The following is an 18460-nucleotide window of genomic DNA, read 5'->3' as shown; positions in this document are numbered from 1 at the left end:
TAAACCTTACCTATCTGATTTCTACTTGCAGAATAAAAAGCATTGACAACAGCAGCTCCACTTATCCACCTAGTAACAACAGGAAACAGAAGTTAGAATTTCAGTTTGTAATGGCAGAGTTAATAACCACAGGTACAAACATACAGACTGAACTGCATAATAATTGAGTATGGGAGGCGTTTAAGTCCTGGGCCTCTCCTCAAGGCAGAGTCAGCTGGAGGAAGTTGCTCAGGATGATGTCTGGTCAGGTTTTGAATGTCTCCAAGGATGGAGAATGTAGGACCTCTCTGGGCAAACTGTGCCAGTGCTTGACTGCTCTTACTGTTAAAAGTAGTTGTTTCTGAAATGTAAGTGGTATTTCTTGTATTTCATTGTCTTTTGTGCTGTCACTAGACACCACAGAGAAGGGTGCTCGCTCTGCTCTTCTCCTGCCCATCAGTACTTCCACTGATCCCATTTCCCGTCCCCTGCTGTCGTTTCTCCTTAAAGCTGAACAGTCCCAGCTCTCAGTCTCCTGGTTTATCTGCGTTAATTCAGAGGAGGGCACTGCTGAAGTAAATTCCTGCTTATCCTCATTTAATTGTGCTTTGTTTGGCATTGTGCAGTAATCTCCAAACAGGAGAAATAAAACACATGGGGATGAAATTCATCTTTCAGATAAACTTAATTGAAAACCTGCTCTCCAAGAGTCCGCTTAATCCACTCCAGGAGATAAGAGACCAGACTGGAGCTCCACACTGCTCAGCCTTCCATGCCATCCCCCTGATTTCATCATCCTACTGTTGAAGCAGGTCCAGCCTTTGAGAAGGGAGCAATGCCCTCCAACCTGCCCTCTGAAAGGGGGGAAAAGTGCAGGAAAGTAATCAAACCACTGCTGATTGGCTTCCAACTGTGTACCTCGTCCTATACAAACCAAGTGAAGACTTACATAAGGTATTTTTAAATACTTACTCCTCTTTGTCCACCTTTTCTCTAAGCTTTTTCAGTCTTTTCTTCTGGGTAAATACTAAATTTTGAATGATGTTTTCAAAGTATTCTTCTTCTTTGTAGTTCAGCTGCATGGAAAGAGGGAAAAATACTTAGAGGTGGTGTTTGATGCAGTCTGAGTTCTGCAGGTCGTCCACATCGTACCGCAGGAGCTAGTTTGCATTCATGAATAAACAGATAGAGTCACTAAGTTACAAACCCTTGCATCTACTTCAAACCATGTTAAATCTGTGGCAGACTTAGGAACAGTAGGCTGAACACCGCTGGCTCTACGTTTTATCTTAGCAGAACTCCTCTACAATTTACGCGTTCCCTTGAAGTAAGCAAACACACATCACCATCTGTCCTGGATCAGCTGTATTACACTGAATTTTAATGCATTCTTATTTACCTCAGTAGAACTGAGGACAAGATTGAGGTATTCTGTGCGGACGCAGATGATTTGGTTCTGAAGATAAAGCCACAGTTTCTCTCTCAAGACCTTTTTCTAATTACGTGCCTGTTGTGGATGCTTACCTCCTGGTACTCGCTGTTCAGCTTGTTGTCATCTGTCATGATCTCATCTGGGTAGCCAATCCTCTCCCTAATCGCTCTTGCCTAGGGAAAAGACAGTTTGATGTCCACAGCAAATCTACCCGTATTTTTGGATCAGTCAACTAGGTAGGCAACTGCAGAGAGCCCACACCTTTAATGATAGCAGTTTTTATTTTCTTTAACCATGGAAGGCTCTATAATGTTTACTGTTAGTTGTAACAGTGGAATTTTCAGAAAGTATCTTGTTCCTTCCTTTATCAGTGAACTTAGAGAGATGTGCCCTGGATGCCAAAAGCCCTGCAGCGATGCCTTTGAGCTGGAAGGTTGAACCAATAGTAGATCTCTTGAAACAACTGACAGATTTTAAAGTATTTAAAATGGACTAAAATTAATGTCTGGAAGGTTTTTAACTTCATGTTAATGAAGTTCTAGGAAATCACATTTACAGTTTTCCAGAACCACAGTTTGAGTCTATAACAGAATGTTTAATGAGCTCTCATGGCCCTTGATTGCACTGAAACCATTTATTAAAATCTTCTCAGATTTTGGCAATTTTAAGTCCTAACAAAGGCTTCTCCCCCAGACCTCACTGCACGCCTTTCCATAGCTAAACATTCATTGTACTTGATGACAATGTCAGAAGCAATTGAAAAACAAAACAAAAACCAAGTAGCACTTGGCAGCTCTTTCTAATATTTCCATATAATCATGCATTAATAAATTTAGCAATAAAATCACATTATTTATGCAACTAATTTTCTGATGTAGGCTGTTCCCCCAAACAAATGAACATTATAAGCAACGTGAGGGGTGCATCAGGGCTTTTCCAGTGGTTGCATTTAATCTTGTCAGTTAAGTTGTTTGCAGCAGTAGAAGCGTTTCAGGGGCTTTGTAAATGCACTGCTGATGTCTGCGATTAGCACAGAATTCATAGGGTTTGCAGTTTGGTCCATCAGTTACACGGCCATTCCTGATCAGGAGTTACTGGGCGGTTATACATGCATGCAGCTATTGAAGCTTTCTCCTCCCAGGGGTGCACTTGCACCAGCTGGTAAGATGGCATCTCTGCTATGTGATCCCATGAGAGCTGGGATAAGCCCAGTGGATGCTGTGGCTGCCTGAGGTATCTGTTGCAATCATGTATTTTTGCAGGCTGTGCAGTCTAGAGATGTTTGATAAAGCAGTAATACTTGAATAGTTATTTTTAATGTTTTTTCCTAAGATTCTGTAGCACAAAAATTTGGAGGTCCTGCTCTGCAATTAATATAAAAATGACATTTTCCAAGCATTATTATTTTCATAGTAAAATATCAGTAAGAACTCAAAGTGGAAGACTTTTTATCCTTACGATAAAACGAACTAGAGATATAGTCAAGTGCTTTCAGTTACCCAACTCAGTGCTCTCTACAGTTGATTTTCCTTACTCCAGACTTGCATGAACTGTCTGAAGCTGCTTCTGCCCTCAAAGGACAATTCACTGAAGATCTCCAGCCCATGGTTTAACTTTTTGTTCTTGTCCTATCGCTCACAATAGCTGCTTAAATCACCACAAATCATTCCTTCTCATTTTCAAACTTACTTTCCTGTAGATATTCGTTATCTATCCACTTAATCACTGATTTGCCTGGGAGGCCTTCCTCTTTCATATAGATATCTCCCATTTTGTAATCTTATTTCCAGAGAGGCCCCTGCCCATATAATTTGAATCTGACACACAAAGTCTGCGAGCTGTTGTGCCTCTATGAAAGGTATATATGCATTTATGTACACACGTGCATACATATATGCATACAAAAGTGTTACTGCTTTTCTATTATGGAAGATGAAAAGTTGTATACTTATTTTTCAGAGAAACACACAGTATGTCCAGTGTTTAAGATTGAACTTACTTTTTGTTCTGCTTTCTTTTTGGTTTCTGCATCCATCCAGGTGAGATCATCTAAGGTTTCTATAAAAACACCACGTATATCTGCAATCATTTCCTCCACCTTGGAACAAAAACACCAGTATGTTACAGATCCATGGAAACGATTCTGTTATTTTTCCACAGTTATGGCTTACTGGCTTATATGTGGTTTATTATCACCATCCTGTTTCTCCTGCACTGGCTGACTGTGTGTGCTGTTGATGGACCATGCTCAAGCTCTGGAGCTCAAGTTAAGGAGCACTTTCAGCCTGGGAATGGGCACGAGCTCACAAAACAATGATGGTTCAGGTTACAAAGAATCTGTTATTTGTCCATCTGCTGCACGTTGGGCGTCTGGTGGAATTATTTTTATATATGTCAACCACAAAAAACGGTGTATCTCAAGCTTTAATGACAGAAGGAGTGATAGGAAGCAGCCGCATCTTCCTTTTGGGTATGTTTTCAGAAATATTCTGTGTGAGTGAAGGCAGAGAGAAAGAACTACTTGTCCCTGTGCCGCACTTTGGCGGGATGTGAAGCGGCAGCAGTGCAGAGGATAAGCAGTGCCTTGGTTCTGGCAGGGCTGCTCCTTGCTCATGTATGGCCCACGGCTGGCGTGGCTGCATGCCTTTGGTTCAGGGCCAGCTGACGGGGCAGATGGGCACACAGATAGCTCCTGCCCCCACGTGTGCACACATGGTCTCTTTGTGTTTCACTTTACTTCACAGTGTGCTTGTTTGAATGGAAGCAAGCCAGCTCAGAATTAGCAATGCAGAAGTACTGAGGTGTAAGGGAAGGACTCTGGTAGCACGTGCATTCTTGTCACTGCTCACTGGTACATTGCTTGAGAAGCAAATCCAAAGGTTAGGTCTTTTAGGAAGTGACCCTGCTGCACAGAGGAATTGAATCAAAAGCGTGATCAAACCTTTAAAGAAGCATAATAAGCGACAAATGATGTTTGCATGGCACACGGGAAGTTTGCTGGAAGGCTTACCACGTGTTTGCTGTCTCCAGCAAAGGCCTCCTGCACATACAGCCGTCCCACCGCGTTCTCCATGTTGCCATTGACGTAGTTGGCGCAGCGCCGCCAAGCAGCCGTTTCTGACGTGGTGCCGTACAGAGCCTGTGAGACAGAAACGGCAGAGAGAGCAGTGATCTCAGGGCACGAGGAACCTGAGGGTGGACTGATGAGCAGATGTGCACTCGGAGGAGCCTAATGGGTCTTCAGTCAGTGCTGAAGCTCCTGTTTGTACATGCAGCAGCTAAATGGACTCACTGTGAAGGGCATGACCTCCACAGGCCAAGGAAAGAGATGAATCATTAGTGATGCTCTTTATCTTTTCAAAGCATGTAAGGTAGAGAGAAGAAAACTACTCTAAAAGCCAAGAATGGGAGAGGTTACAGAGGAATACCCAGAGACAGAGCTGGCGGTGTCGCAGGGATCTGTAGTGAGGGCAGCTCTGGCAGCCGCCGTGACTGCACAGCTGTACAGCAGAGCCATTCCTGCAGCATTAAGGCTGTGTTTTCCAGTGACAGCTGTGTCTGTGTGCTGCTGGTGTAGAAAGCTGTGTGCTGCTCTAGGAATGAGAACTTAGGTGCTGCCATACAGGTAGTAGTGACTTGCAGTAGAAAGGGATTGCTGTGGGTCTGTATGTGTGCAGTGCCTGGTGCATTAGGACTGACACCTCCCTCACACAGCAGAAACGTAGTTAAATTTGGAAGCAAACTTTACAAGAGAAATGCTAGTTTCAATTAATTGCAGTTATTCTGAGAAGCTTCAACTACGTTATATCACGTATTGTTAGTTAATTAGTAGAACAGCTGGTGTTTTTTATACGTAGAGTGGTGAGGTCTTTTTCTGTTGTTTCAAACTTTGACATTTTTCTAAATGACACTTCCTCAGTGAAGTCCTAGGATGTTGTGGAAACATTCCTCAGTGATGCAGACTAAGCAAACAGGAAGATTCATTTTGAAAATTTCATGCTTTAAGAGGCAAGGGAAAAAGAAGAAGTAATTAATGAATGCGAGTCCCTGTTCAGGTATATCAACCTGACCAAACTAAATCTCCATTAACTCGCTCCAGTAATTACTCCATTTTGTTTTGGAACAGGCAGAATCTCCTTAAAACGCTGCGTGTGTGCGTAGAAATGTTTCCTGTGTCACTGATAGATGAAGCAAAATGGCCTTAACTGCTTTTTAATGCTGCTCAGCAAACTTAAAAGCAGAAAGTTCAACTGGGGCAATAGCAAAGATTTCCATCTGCAATCTCTGTGGGATTGCTCAGCATTTCCTTAAAAGCACTGAAATATCTGCAAGATCAAATGATTGAAAAAGGAGACCAGACCCATCCTGTTTGACTGTGACTCTCTTCCTTTGGATGCTGAGGAGTTTCTAGCAAGCCAATCCAAACTGTTGCATAAGATGCTAGCAAGTGGGACCGTTACCAAAATGACCGTATCATCAGGGGAACCATGCAGATTTGGAAATAACAGAGAGCAAGTAGCAGAGCAGCCTTTCAGATCCGCCTCAGCTATTAACATAGATGGTATAAAGGAGGTGTACGCTCAGCTGGAGCTTTTAGCAAGCACGTCTGGCTTTTGTGCACAACATTCAAGATAGGTTACATTTTATACAGCACAGCCATTAAGGAATTATCTTTTGTGGTTAACAGCGATCATTTTTACAACTTGAAAAGAAAGATTAATTTCTGCACCTTACGAAAAGCATTCCTGGTATCCTTGTAGTTGCGGCTAAGGCTGTTGACAAGGTCCATTACGAATCGCCAGATCATGTAGTTTTGAAGTTCTCTATGTAATAAAACAACGATAATAAGCTGGGAATGTTTTTAGGCTTTTGAAATACACTGGAAATAAAATGCAAATTGCAAAGATAGCTACCATACCTACCTGGGGGTATACTTATTGAGAATAGACTTCAGCTTGGTAAGGTATTCTGGGTCGTAAACAACCACATGTTCCGTATTCTCAATATCAATTTGTACAGTTGACATTATATTATTTATGAATTTTGACCAGTTGAATGCCTAGAAAAGGAATACATATTATTTAAGGACAAATCCTCCAGAAACAGCCTTCAGCTACCTTTAAAAATACGTTTCCCTCGCACAATTGTGCTGATCTCCCACCAGCTTCACTGCTTGTAAATGTTGTCATCACAATAATAACTGATCTGGGATCATTTATGTCCCCTGTGCTCTAAAATCCTATTAAAATAGGATGGTATCCAGCAGAAGGGGTCCAGACGTCGTTTTATTTTCAGTATAACACAACTAAAAACGTTATGGCTCTTTCCATTTAGCCTGGGCAAGCAGAACAGGTGTTTTAAGTAAAATTTCACTAATTCTTTTGCTGTATACAGCTGAGGTTTTCTAAATCAAAGCATGATAAAAAGCTTTAATGCTCAGCACGATGTGGCTCTGCAGATACGGAGCAGTGTGAAGTTTGTGGTATTTGTGGCATCCTCTGTCAGGCACATGGCAAGGGCTTGTTCTGAAGTATATATAAGTCCACAAAAAGCTTGATTCTAATAGGCTTTCAAACAGACACACTAAATCCACTGTCTGTACAGAATTTTCCTCTGTGTGCCATGCTGTGAGATACTGAATAAGAAGCGGTTTGGTAGCAGGTCCACGAGCACCTGACAGCAGGATGCCACGGCAGACAGTTCTCACTACGATCAATGTTCTCTGTTGTTCCCTGCCTCCCAGCTGCCAGAACCCCACGTGCTTTATGCTGGCATTGGCCAGAGGCCCACACAGCACTCGTGGGCAGTACCTGGGAAGGATTTTTCTGCTGTTTTCATTCTGTCACATCCACCCATGTGAACAGAGTGTTTTTCTACTGTGGGCACTCTAAACAGGAAATTCTTGATAGTTGGCTGATAAAACCTATTTCCCTTCGCTTGGTCTTTGGTCAGTGATATCGCGTGCCTCAGAAAGGAGACAGGGAGCAGCAGTGGCCGGAGAGCAGGCAGTGCCTCCTTCCTGAGCGTGTGCTGCATGCCAGCATTGCTGCGCGCTGCCTGGGCTCGGTGTGCTCCAGCTGGGAGGTTCACACCTGAGCTGACATCCAGCAATCTGCAGAGCATTTCTGTTGTCCTCTGTGTGATAGCGGCTGGTACAGACAGATCTTTCAGCTCGCAGCCTGTGCAGAGTTGTGTATTCTTCCAGCAATTCAGCCATTCACCTTGTGAATAAATGGCACTGATTTACAGCTGTTTCTATGCAGGCTACTTTAAATTCCTTACATGGCCCACGGTCCGTGTTGGAAGAGACGAGGCTCTGAGGACCAGTTTGACTTAGAAAGCAATTCAAATCAGAATCTTTAAATCATAATCAAAACTGTAGAGCCACTTTGTGTTATGAGGCTGGGTGGGTGCTCATAGTGGAAAGGAATGTTGCATTTAAGAAAAGCAAATAATCCTTGTGCTTGAAAAAAAAAAAACAACATTTTGTTAATTTTTAAAATGCTCATTGTGCTTATTTGTCTGAGAGCAATGGGGATTTTTCCCAGTCTGGTTCTTTTGAGAGGAAAGTGGGAAGAGGTAATATCTTTTATCAGACAAACTAGCTGAGGAAATCAGATGAGCTCTCGGGAGTAGAATCTCTTCAGTTCTGAAAGAGAAGCACCAAACTTGAAGCTAATTTTAGGAATAATTGCTGTTCTATCCTTAGGCCATTACAACAACAGTACCAACTCCCACCATGTGTCTTTTGAGCATTTTTGGATAAATTTAGAGCAGATGATTGCTGCTGATCTACAGTACTCCCCAGAAACTAAAAATAACCTGGGCAATACCGTTCTGTGAACAAGTTAGCTTCTGACATGATGATTGCATTCTGACATTATGACTGTAATGGTAACTTGTCAAGGTGGATCTGTGGGAAGAGGTAAATTATGAAACTAATTGAGTTACTCAGAATGAAACTGTCATGAAATTTAAAATGAAAGAATTTCAAGTCAATAAAAATAGCAGACTATGAAACTGGGGTGGGAATCGTGTTATTTCATAGTACCTGAATGCAGTCCTGCAGCCAGGCCGCAGCGCCCTGCTGACCTGCTTGTCTGCGTGCAGGGCGCGGAGGAGGAGTTGCTGTGGTGAGCACGTCCAGCGAGCGTGGTGCTGCTGGGGCGGCACCCTGCGTTATCGCATCTTTAGATATTCTTTAGCTGGACTTTGTGGTCCGTGAATTAAAGGTCACGCTGTGGAAGTGGCATGTGACTCAGGATGGGAGACAGGGCAGAGCTGAAACGTCCTGGGGGAGCCACAGTGGGAGGAATGGGCAGAATTCTCCTCACGCGTGGTCATCGTGTCCAGGGCTTTTCTGCTTGCTTTGGGTGATCATCTTACAGGGGGAATGCTGGGGAAAAAAAGGGCCTTTTGGTCTGAATCTGTAGCCCTGGATGAACACAGAGAGCCTGAACAGTCAGACACAGTCGTACAGCACACTAGAATGAATTGCTGGCTGCAGTCTTTTCGATCTGTTTGTGTTGAAGCAGAGGTGCAAGATCTGCCTCCAAGTCAGCAGGAGCTGTGGGTATGGAAGCACAGACTTCTGTGCATAGTGTGATTCAGCAGATGTATAAATAATAGGTGGTGCAATGCCAGAATCTTGTTTGACTTCACATTTGCGTGAGATTAAGAAAAACGTCAAGCTTCATCATTTAATCTTATCAGCCAAGAATATCAGTATTAATTATCACTCACCGTATGATTTATTTCCAACGAAAAGTTGTTCTGGAGTTGTGCCAGCGTCATTTTATTGTACAGCAGAAGTGGATCATTTCTATCTTCAGACTTTGTTGTTGCCTATCAAAGTTAATAAAGAGATTGAGTCAGTTCACAGGAATTTTGGTAAGCAGCAGTAGAAAGAAAACATTCTTGTTTCAGGTTTAATACGTTACTATGAGTCTGCAAAAGTGCAGAACCCCTTCTGTGTACGTACTGATAGCATTTCCTCAGGCTGTGTGTGCTTTCTGATCTCTGTGCTACAGAGTTCTTCTGGCTGCCCTGCAGGCCATTTTGTGCCGGCAGCACTGTGCCTGCTGAGCTGCACCAGGCAGGTTTGTCCAAAAAGGAGGCACTGGCCATTGGTGCTCTTTATCGGCAGCCACTGCTGTAGGGAAATGCCACCTGTGTTTCCTTTCTTGCTCCCCTTCAAATCTTTCCCCAGTAAATTCCTTTTCTTTGAATAATTTTCTATCTCTGATCTAAACCCTGAAGTGTGTTTCTCAGGAGAATGTGAAGTAAATCAAAATCAGATGGCTTTAGTTTACACAAATGGAGTGGTTAGGTCTACCTCTGCCAAACACATGCCCTCACTGTCAGCATGACTTACAAAACCAGCCCAAGCTAGGAAATCTGTATTTTGACTATTTTACAGTCATCCTCATCTTCAGGTGGTTTTGGAATGTTTAATAATCACAGCCCAAGTTCTTGCTTGCTCCTGAATGCTTTCATTTCCACTTGTTTTTCTCAGTGCAAGTTGAAATTCTAGCTATTTCTCCCAGGCATACTTTCTGGAGAACAGGCATTCGATTAAAATGCACTTGAAACAATCAGCATTGTGGAGCAGCTTGTTTAGGACAAACATTACTTTGTGTTGCGTGGCAAGCCAAGGGATGGCGATCAGCTGCTCTGATAACCAAGCAGCCTGCGTGAAGAAAAGGACAAAAGGAAAAGAGGCCCCAGCAGCATCTCCTAAAATGCACTTTCTATGGTAGAACAGAAACCAGCCTGTCTCTCGCCCTCTTTTCCCTGGAAGGGCTTCTGTGAACAGATTAGGATAAAATAATTTGCTGTTTCTGGAAAACAGCTAACTCCTGTTTCCCTTGCTCATTAGAAGGCGTGTCTTTGTGAGTGTTCCTTTTAGGTATTGCAGACCCCATGTGCTTTTGCTCAACGTTCGATCCCACAAAGCAGCACGAGCATGTCGCTTAACAACAGTTTGCACTTGGCTTCTGTAGGTACGAAGGAGGTCAGGTATTTAAAGACACTTTAAAAATGAGTTTTCTCACGTTAGCAATCTCTTTCTCCAGGTCCATGACTCTTCTCATTTCTTCTGCAATCTGGGTCTCGTTGAAAGAAATGTTTCTTTCTTGTAGGATTAGTTTAGCCACAGAAATCATGAAATCAACGTAGGCAGAACATGCCTGCAGGGAAAAACACAAATGTTTCAGAGTCACAATTCTTCAAAGAATATCTTGATTATATGGAAGATTTCATCTCCATTTTGTGAACAGTGCATGGTTCTTCATCTCCTCCTTTGATAACTGCACAGTGATTTATTCTCAGATACAGTTAGATCGCAAATAGAAATTTGAAAATTCCCTCGTGGAAAAGTACTGTACTGTTTGTAGCACTGTTCAAACCTAAGCGCTGTCAACTGTTTGCACTGTGTTTTCAGTATTTAAAATGAGGTATTTGTGGGTCCATATTTAAACTACCTCCTCTGTTCTTTCTAGTTCACTTTAATTACGACTTCCAAAAATACTGTGTCCAAGGAGCAGAGTTCCCAGAAACATAAAAGCCAGGGAAGAGAAGATGGGCTGTGTGGGATGAGTGCTGTGGGCACACTGCTCCCAGAAGCAGCAGCTCTTGTACGGCCACCTGGAACATCCAGAAATCACTGTGCTGGGTGTCAGTTCAGCAGAGCTTCGTTTACTGCAGGTAATACCGTGTACATGAAATTTAGTATGTCTGAATTTACCAAGGATAGAAAAGGAAACATAGAAGTTTATTCCTTAAACCTTACACTGTCAAATATCTAAAGATCTTAATTTTATTCCGGTTCCTCTTTGATAAACTTCTCTCAATTTTCTTTCGGTCAAAATGCTGTTTTCAATATACTTTTTAAAGGCAACGTAAATATGTACTAAGTTAGCTGTAATAATAAATCTATTTTATGCAAAATACCTTAATCTACTGAATCAGTGAGAATGGTAGGATTAGGAAGGTGTGCATGGTGAATAAAACAGCAATCTCTAGGTGTGTCCAGTTACCTAAGGCAGTAGGATACAGCCCTGCTAATGAATGCTGCGTTTATTTGGCCATTCTGATGACTCCTTTCTTTGCCATCCATCTGCTGTCAGCCTCCCCTCCCTGCCAACAATGCCTGCGTGTGCTGGAAAACCGAGCAGCTCACGAACAGAATTGACAGCAGACTTGAAAAGGAGAGGTGGCTCACAACTGAACTCTCTGTGTTCTTTTTAATTAAGGCAGATTATTTTATCAGAGAGAAAAGCCCATTAAGCCACTGACAGCTACGTTAACTCACAAAAGAGAACGCATAGCAAGCCTGCAAATACCATTCCAAAATACCCAAATGCACATATAATTAAATGTATATTAATACAAACATTACCCCAAACCAGCAAGTCAACAGAAATCTTGAGTTGCAATCAGTGCCCTTTATTTTTGGCTTAAAGGCAAAGACCACTGCATGTCACAGAGCAGACAGTTATGTCAGCTAACTTCAGATGGACTGTATGAATATTCTCAGATATTTTAGAGGGAACTTAGATGTCAGAATAACTCCTGTAAGAGCATTCCCTTAAAACAGAAAAAAGAAGTTGTAGAAATGATAGACGTTCCACTTGTGGCTTAGAGGCTGGAAGTGCTGACAAAGCCAGGGGTTGAAGGGCAGGAGGCAGTAGCTGGTTTGCTGCGTACAGCTCAAAGAGTAGGATGAGACAGCAGGAAACAGAGCCAAGCAGAGCTATCAGAGGACAAGGACTGAAAGGAGGAACATCTGTGAAATGGGGCGCTCAAGCCTGTAAAACATGTGGTTACAGAATCACAGAGCACCCAGAAGATGAGTGGGGCCAACCTTCATGGGAACGGGGAGCCTGGATGAGAGCATCTGTCCCTGTCCCATTGCATATTAAACCCTGGTGGAGGTTGTTCCAGTCTCTGGCTGTTCTTACTCTATCTGCCTTTTAGTGACTAATCTCTGTTTCTTTTTTTAAAATGCTTCCCCCCTACACTCCTGAAGTGGAAAGCAGTATGATACCTTCTGGTACGTCACCGTTCAGAATAGAAATTGTGGTTTCCTGTGCTGCAGTGGGTGCAGTGCAGGAAAGGAGCAAGCTGGGATACATGATCTCCTCCAGGCCATGGTAACGGGGTGATAATAGAGCTGAACAGTTAACACGATACATAATTTAATGTAATCTCAATTGTAGTATAAACTATTAGCATGTCAGCAAAACACCTTTATAACAACATGCTTAATGTGCTTTTTCATAATTTCTGCATTTAGTTACCCAGAAGAAAACTGGCTAATTAAAGGTTACTGTGGTAGCACGCCAGCTGCTCCAGCCCTCACGTACACCTCAGCCCTCCAAGACTTGGAGCACAACCACGGCTGGCAGTGAGGGATACACAGGGTCAGTGCTAGCAGGTTAATGAAATCATGTGCAAACAATAACACAAAGGCTATGGGAGATTTTAAGTATTTAAAGCAGTTACTATGATATCGTAGTTTAGCTGGTGCACTTTCATTAGGCAATTAACTGAGGGGACTGTGATCTTTTCAAATCTTTTACGCAGTCAAGTGTGATCTTTGGTTCCAAATGGTTGTGTTTTTTAGTTCCTAAGCCTATTAGTGATAAGAAAAGTCATTTCCAGGATGATTAGATTATGTCTTCTGACTTAGGTTAACTCCGGCCAGTGGATCCTTTCACTCTATGCCCATTATGGGCATGAGAGCAGCAGTAAATGTGTGCTATCTGGACTAACCTAGTCCTAACCCTATCCCTGGACTCCTGTCATTCTCAGCACTTGCTGATTGATGCCAGTCAATCATAGTTCATCATTTTGTGATCACTGAACAGAGGTGATCCATAAGCACTTAACTTCTAGCTATCTCAGTGTGGGCTATGTCTTGATTCAGCTGTAAAGCCTAGCAGAAAATGTATAATAAAGGCAAACTGTTTCAGGTTTATTTCCTTTCAGGAGGACCTAAAAACCTAAAAAGTAGATGTTCATACAGGAATTATTTGGAAAACTACTGTTTCTTCCACATGTATGTTAATTAAAAGAGAAAACAGAGAATGGATGATGAAGGAAACGAGGCAGGTTGGGATTTCTGATGCACAGTGATACTACAGGAATATGCAGCCTCCTCATCCAGTGCAGGGACAAGTGGTTAATACTGGCAGCTGGAGCCTAGATGGAAAATACTTGGCTCCTAGTGCAGCCAGGAGGGTCAAACAAGGACACTAACATTAATGGCATAATAATATAATACCTCCTCTTCAGGACACTTGTACTGCCTCCTGTTCTTAGCTCATTTATTTCTATTTCCCCCTAGTCTCCTAGAATCTGTATCTTCTGCAGTTGCTTTTCCTTTTCTCCTAGCTCCTGATTTCTTGCCTACTTGCACACTTACCCCAGATTCTTCCTCCAGTCTGTCACACACTGTTCTCACCTGTAGGTCAGCCTTGTTTAAATGCTCATAATGATTACCTTTCTGTCTCAGGTTACTCGATTCTGCCAGTGATGGTTCCCACTGTAGTATTAGAATCAATCTGGGGAGAGACTGTTCCAGTTCTTTGCCAACCTCACTCTTGGAAGATATACCTGCCTTGAATATATAGGCTAAAAATGCAGGAATGTAGTCAGTGATCTGTCAGCTCCATCTTACCTCTTGGTATGCTCCTGTGCATTCATAGTAGTCACGAGAAGGCAGGCCAAGCCCAGGTTGGTCGATCTGTAAATTGAAGTAAAAGTTAAAACGTGTAGGGACAAAATGGCATCACATGATGCTGCTCTTTGGTCAACTACAGGTGCTGATGCTTCATTCTGGAAACGTTATCCTCTGCCCTATGGGAAGTGTCTTTCCTATCCCCATGGCTCCTTTAATTCTTTCCACTCTCCTTATTCTTCTTGTCTTTCTCTTGATCTTATGGGAGCAGCAAGTGCAGATTCGCCGTATGCAATGCCATCTTGCTCTGGATGTTCCATTGTCAGAGATATCTTACACCTAACAGCAGGGTGCTCTGGACACACTGCTTATGCAAACATCCTCAGCTGCTTTCGTGTTTGGGCAGGGAACTGCAGTTCCTGTTGGACTCTGACACAAGAACACATTATAAAAACAGCCCCCTGCCCTGCAGGCTTTTTTGCCATTGGGACCACAGCCCAGGTTTTCAGTGAAAGGGATTTCTGCCTCAAGGGCAAGGAAAGGAAGCCATGCATATTTTTTTGCTTGCATGCATATCTAAGTAGATCATGTCTGACTTCTGGACAGCGTGCCTATGAATTGTGTGTATGTATCTATGTATGTCTCAGTTACGCTCAGCTCCCTGAGAATAACAGTGTACCAGTACAGTGAATAAAGATTATTAACCCTGAAAATGGACACTGCACTGCCAAACTCGTAAGGGAAGCTGAACAACTACAGAGATTCACAAACTCATCTCTAACCGGTAACATTCAGACCAGTAACATTTCTCCTGGCTAACACGTATGTCTGTGCTTTCTGGTTCTTTTGCTACACTTACATGATGAGCAGTTGGATGCCACCAGCAGACTTACATGAATGATGTGTGCTGAGGAATTTTTATCATCTGTGCCAACAAAGAAATTAATCAGGACCTTCTTCCCGTATCTGGAGTTGAGCTGTGCAATAGCTGTCTCAGCTGTCCAAGCAGCACCTGGGCAGATGAAAGGTGCACTCAGTCTTCTTTTTGGTAAACAGTGACAAAGAAGTCATTTAGAATTTTAACAGAGAAGATTGTCTTACCGTAGGAAGACTCCCAGTTGTTTGTTGCTACAGGCCAGTCAGATAAATTTGGCAGGAGACTGATCAAAGGCATTCCACCTCTGCTATCAATGGTTGCTTTTGGAAGAAACAAAATGAACTAATGTGACATTTTAGAACATACAAATTGTACACTATTGTAATGAGCTCAGAATTCTGAACCTGAGAACTCTTCTCACCATCAGCACAACAGAATTACATTCTGATCTATGCCTCTTCTTGAAGATTTGATGTTTAAAATACATTTCAGTCATGACTGCAAACAACTTATGCAAATCCCTAGGACCATGACATTGAAGAACTACTGGATTTCAACTGTAAGTTGAACTTAAAATAATACCTTTGGGAAATATTCATAATTCAATGGAAAATATAAAAAATTATTTAAGTAGCACTGCTGCTTCATTGCACCTCAGCGAAGCACCTAGCTCAAATTCTTGAAGTAAACGACCCCTGTGTCTTTGTAGAAGCTTGATATGCCAGGGATCTTCTACCTGATCTCTTCTAAGAAAGAATTAATTCATATTGAACTGCAAGCATTTGAGTTCAAATATCTGCATCAAACTGAAAGCTCAAGAGTAATGCAGATGCACTTAAAATATCAAAGCACGCAGACAGGACGCACAGAGCTCCTTGTGCTGCTGATGTTCTTATGTAACTCTCTAAGACTCAGGAAGAAGTTCTGAAAAATTCTGTGCTGAAACCACAAGTGTGGAGATACAGCTCCCTTTGGAAGTTGTTTCTTAACATCGTTCTTATGTATTCTATAGGCAATAAATACAGGACTTTACTTACTTTCGTTTATGCATGATCTATACAGAGTTTTTGCCTTCTGCACTGCTGTTATGTCATTGCTGCTCGGTGTGTCGAGGACATCTGGAACACAAAGCAAATGTACCTTAATATCTGATCTCTATTGGGGAGGAAGGAGCTGTGAGGCCCTGTCCGTGCTGCCCTGCAGTCACACTGGGCTGCTGGCTCTCCTTCCCCAGGGCAGCCCGCACTCGGCGCTCCTTTACAAACACTGCTCCGCAGAAATGGAAGCCGTGACATCTGTGAACCACAAACTTGGTAAAACCAGAAGCTAAGCGAGCAAGGAAAGGATGTTCAGTCTCCAGAGCAGTTTGAGAATCTTTCGTGAGCATAAACTCAATGGTTTCTTTGACACTGTTACTTTTGTCTGAAACAAGTAAGTATGGATGATTTGGCAGTGTTGCTTTTTGTGGAGACAGAAATGCTGATCGGCCCAGATGTGATGTTTGAGACGTGCTCCCTGCTGCTTGATGTGCAGCAGCTGGAATAGAGATCTGCAGGACAGGGCTGCCAGCAAGCAGCTTCCAGCATTACAGCTGGCAGTCTTTGTCACCTGGCTTCCCTGCTACTGTTAGTTCATGAGAGTAATTAGACAAATTAGAATACACAGATGAGCACACGGAGTTCAGATAACAGAAAGGTCAGCTCGAGTCGGCTCTGCTCCAGTGTCAGACACAACAGTGTAACTTCCAAGGTATTCCCCAAGCAAACGGTTTGTGGTGGATTTTCTTGATCTGAACGTGAAGAAAATGAAATATTTAGTAGTATTTTAAGCTTTGCTAGATAACCACACCTTGTTAGAGTTACATGGAGGCCAAAGAAGAAACTTTATCTAGTCCACAAACATAAACCCTACTGACCTTTTAGAACAACTTCTAGTTCATCTCTTAAAATGTCAAAGTTACTGTAACGGGAGCTGGTTTCTGGAATGACGTTCCTCTTCAGCCATCCTCCACAGGCATATTGGTAAAAATCATTGCAAGGCTCTGCGGTGGTGTCCATGTTCTCAATGATTCGGGCTGCTGTAATATAAGACAAATCAAGGTGAAAATCAAGGGTTGCTCTCCCTTTTTGGGGAGCAGCAACGAATGCATTAGTTTGCTACTTTCCCTTTGGTTTGGAACAGGCTCCAGCCTACGTTAATGTCCTAGGCCAAGCCAAGTACTAGGCAGTAACAGTCACTGTTCTTTCATAGCCTGCAGCTCATATGCTTTTCTGTTGCCTGTGTTTATGGATGGCTAAGCTTCCTCTATCTAATCTTGTTATTCATTGTGAGTGGTTACTTGGTTATAAAATGTTTCATTTACTGACTTCTTTGTTTTGAAAGGAGATGAGAAGAGAAATTAAAAGCTGATTGCCAGAATCTACATTTGATATTCTAGCTCTATTCCACATTTTTATAGAACTTCCACTGCTTCTTGTGTTCCTTGTTGGCCCTATCAGGGTTGGCTGATCAAAGACTAACTGGTCACTGACTGATCATAACAAGTGTTTCCTTTTTGAAATCCCCTTTCTTGATGACTATTTCCCAGCCGCTGTTCATAGAATTCCAGTGCTTTATCTTTTGCTTTGTATAGTTATTCCTTCTAGCTTGTTTTCACCACTAATGTGGTAGCAGAAAGTCTGTAAAGGAAGGGAGAGATGCTCAGAGTCAGGGACCAGCTAGTGATACCTTTGATTTGCCAGAATACTGAATATCCTCCCCGTATTCAGACATTAATTTTAGTGAATGGTGAGGCTTGTGATTACAAGCATTTCTTCCTCCCCCCCTCGGGTTAGTCAAATACAGTCAAATACAGTTATTTCTCTGTGCTTTCAGTATTTTCTGTGTCCATTATGGTGGTGGAGATGAGAGGTGTAGGCAGGCTGTACTATTTCTATGGACTGGCTTCCTCCCTTGGTTCTCTTGGGATGTTCAGTTAAAGTTACATTTGAAGCCAACATTAGATGGCTTTATGATGTTGGAAGCTGGAAAAAGCCAAGAACACATGCATTTTCAGTTTCGGAACGCACAAGTAGCATAAAAAACATTGTGGAAATAGGTACAGTGCCTAGCATGCCATTTTTCCCTTGTGAAGTTAATGGCAGGATGGCTTCAGTTTGAAAGAACACCGGATCATGGCAGCAATGGGAGATGATGATATCCAGTCCTGTTTGCACTGTTAGACAATTGCTTTTTACCCATTCTTGAGAAAGCCAAACACCCATCCCCACTGAGCGTCCCTAGGGGCGGTCAGCACTGAATCGTGCTGCCCAGGAAGTTCAGGAAGTGTCTGACTGGGAAGTGATCAAAACTTGTCGGGCAGATCTGAGCCGCTCTCCAGTTGGCGCCGCTCTGAGCAGGGCGGTCGGGCTGGATGATCCCTGGAGCTCACTCCCACTTCCAGCTCTTCTGTGACTGTGTAAAACTCCGGTATCTATTTTCTTCCTAGTTT

The 18460-nt window shown here is 42.7% G+C and overlaps 2 protein-coding genes across 8 annotated transcripts in view; one reads left to right on the top strand and one right to left on the bottom strand.

The window, feature by feature from the left end:
• MME (membrane metalloendopeptidase) overlaps positions 1 to 18460 on the bottom strand; it is a 38548-nt gene that overhangs the window by 12666 nt on the left and 7422 nt on the right. For all 5 annotated transcript variants that reach the window (XM_042820815.1, XM_042820814.1, XM_042820813.1 and 2 more), the window contains exons 4-17: positions 16886 to 17047; positions 16008 to 16088; positions 15195 to 15290; positions 14987 to 15105; positions 14094 to 14159; positions 10465 to 10599; positions 9155 to 9256; positions 6334 to 6470; positions 6141 to 6234; positions 4422 to 4550; positions 3411 to 3509; positions 1504 to 1584; positions 952 to 1055; positions 11 to 69 (exon numbers count right to left, since the gene is read on the bottom strand). In XM_042820815.1, coding sequence (XP_042676749.1) covers positions 11 to 69; positions 952 to 1055; positions 1504 to 1584; positions 3411 to 3509; positions 4422 to 4550; positions 6141 to 6234; positions 6334 to 6470; positions 9155 to 9256; positions 10465 to 10599; positions 14094 to 14159; positions 14987 to 15105; positions 15195 to 15290; positions 16008 to 16088; positions 16886 to 17047 — 1464 coding nt within the window. The remainder of the gene's footprint in view (positions 1 to 10; positions 70 to 951; positions 1056 to 1503; positions 1585 to 3410; positions 3510 to 4421; positions 4551 to 6140; positions 6235 to 6333; positions 6471 to 9154; positions 9257 to 10464; positions 10600 to 14093; positions 14160 to 14986; positions 15106 to 15194; positions 15291 to 16007; positions 16089 to 16885; positions 17048 to 18460) is intronic.
• The window catches only part of GPR149 (G protein-coupled receptor 149), a 107713-nt gene continuing 90105 nt past the window's right edge, over positions 853 to 18460 (top strand). For all 3 annotated transcript variants that reach the window (XR_006169164.1, XR_006169165.1, XR_006169166.1), the window contains exons 1-2: positions 853 to 933; positions 10912 to 11116. The gene's annotated coding sequence lies outside the window, so the exon portion shown is untranslated. The remainder of the gene's footprint in view (positions 934 to 10911; positions 11117 to 18460) is intronic.

The sequence above is a fragment of the Centrocercus urophasianus genome, unplaced genomic scaffold (assembly GCF_019232065.1).
Source record: "Centrocercus urophasianus isolate 14NV4802_14NV808 unplaced genomic scaffold, USGS_Curo_1.0 seq_19, whole genome shotgun sequence".
NCBI lineage: Eukaryota > Metazoa > Chordata > Aves > Galliformes > Phasianidae > Centrocercus > Centrocercus urophasianus.
This window is presented reverse-complemented; position numbering and strand designations above follow the sequence as displayed.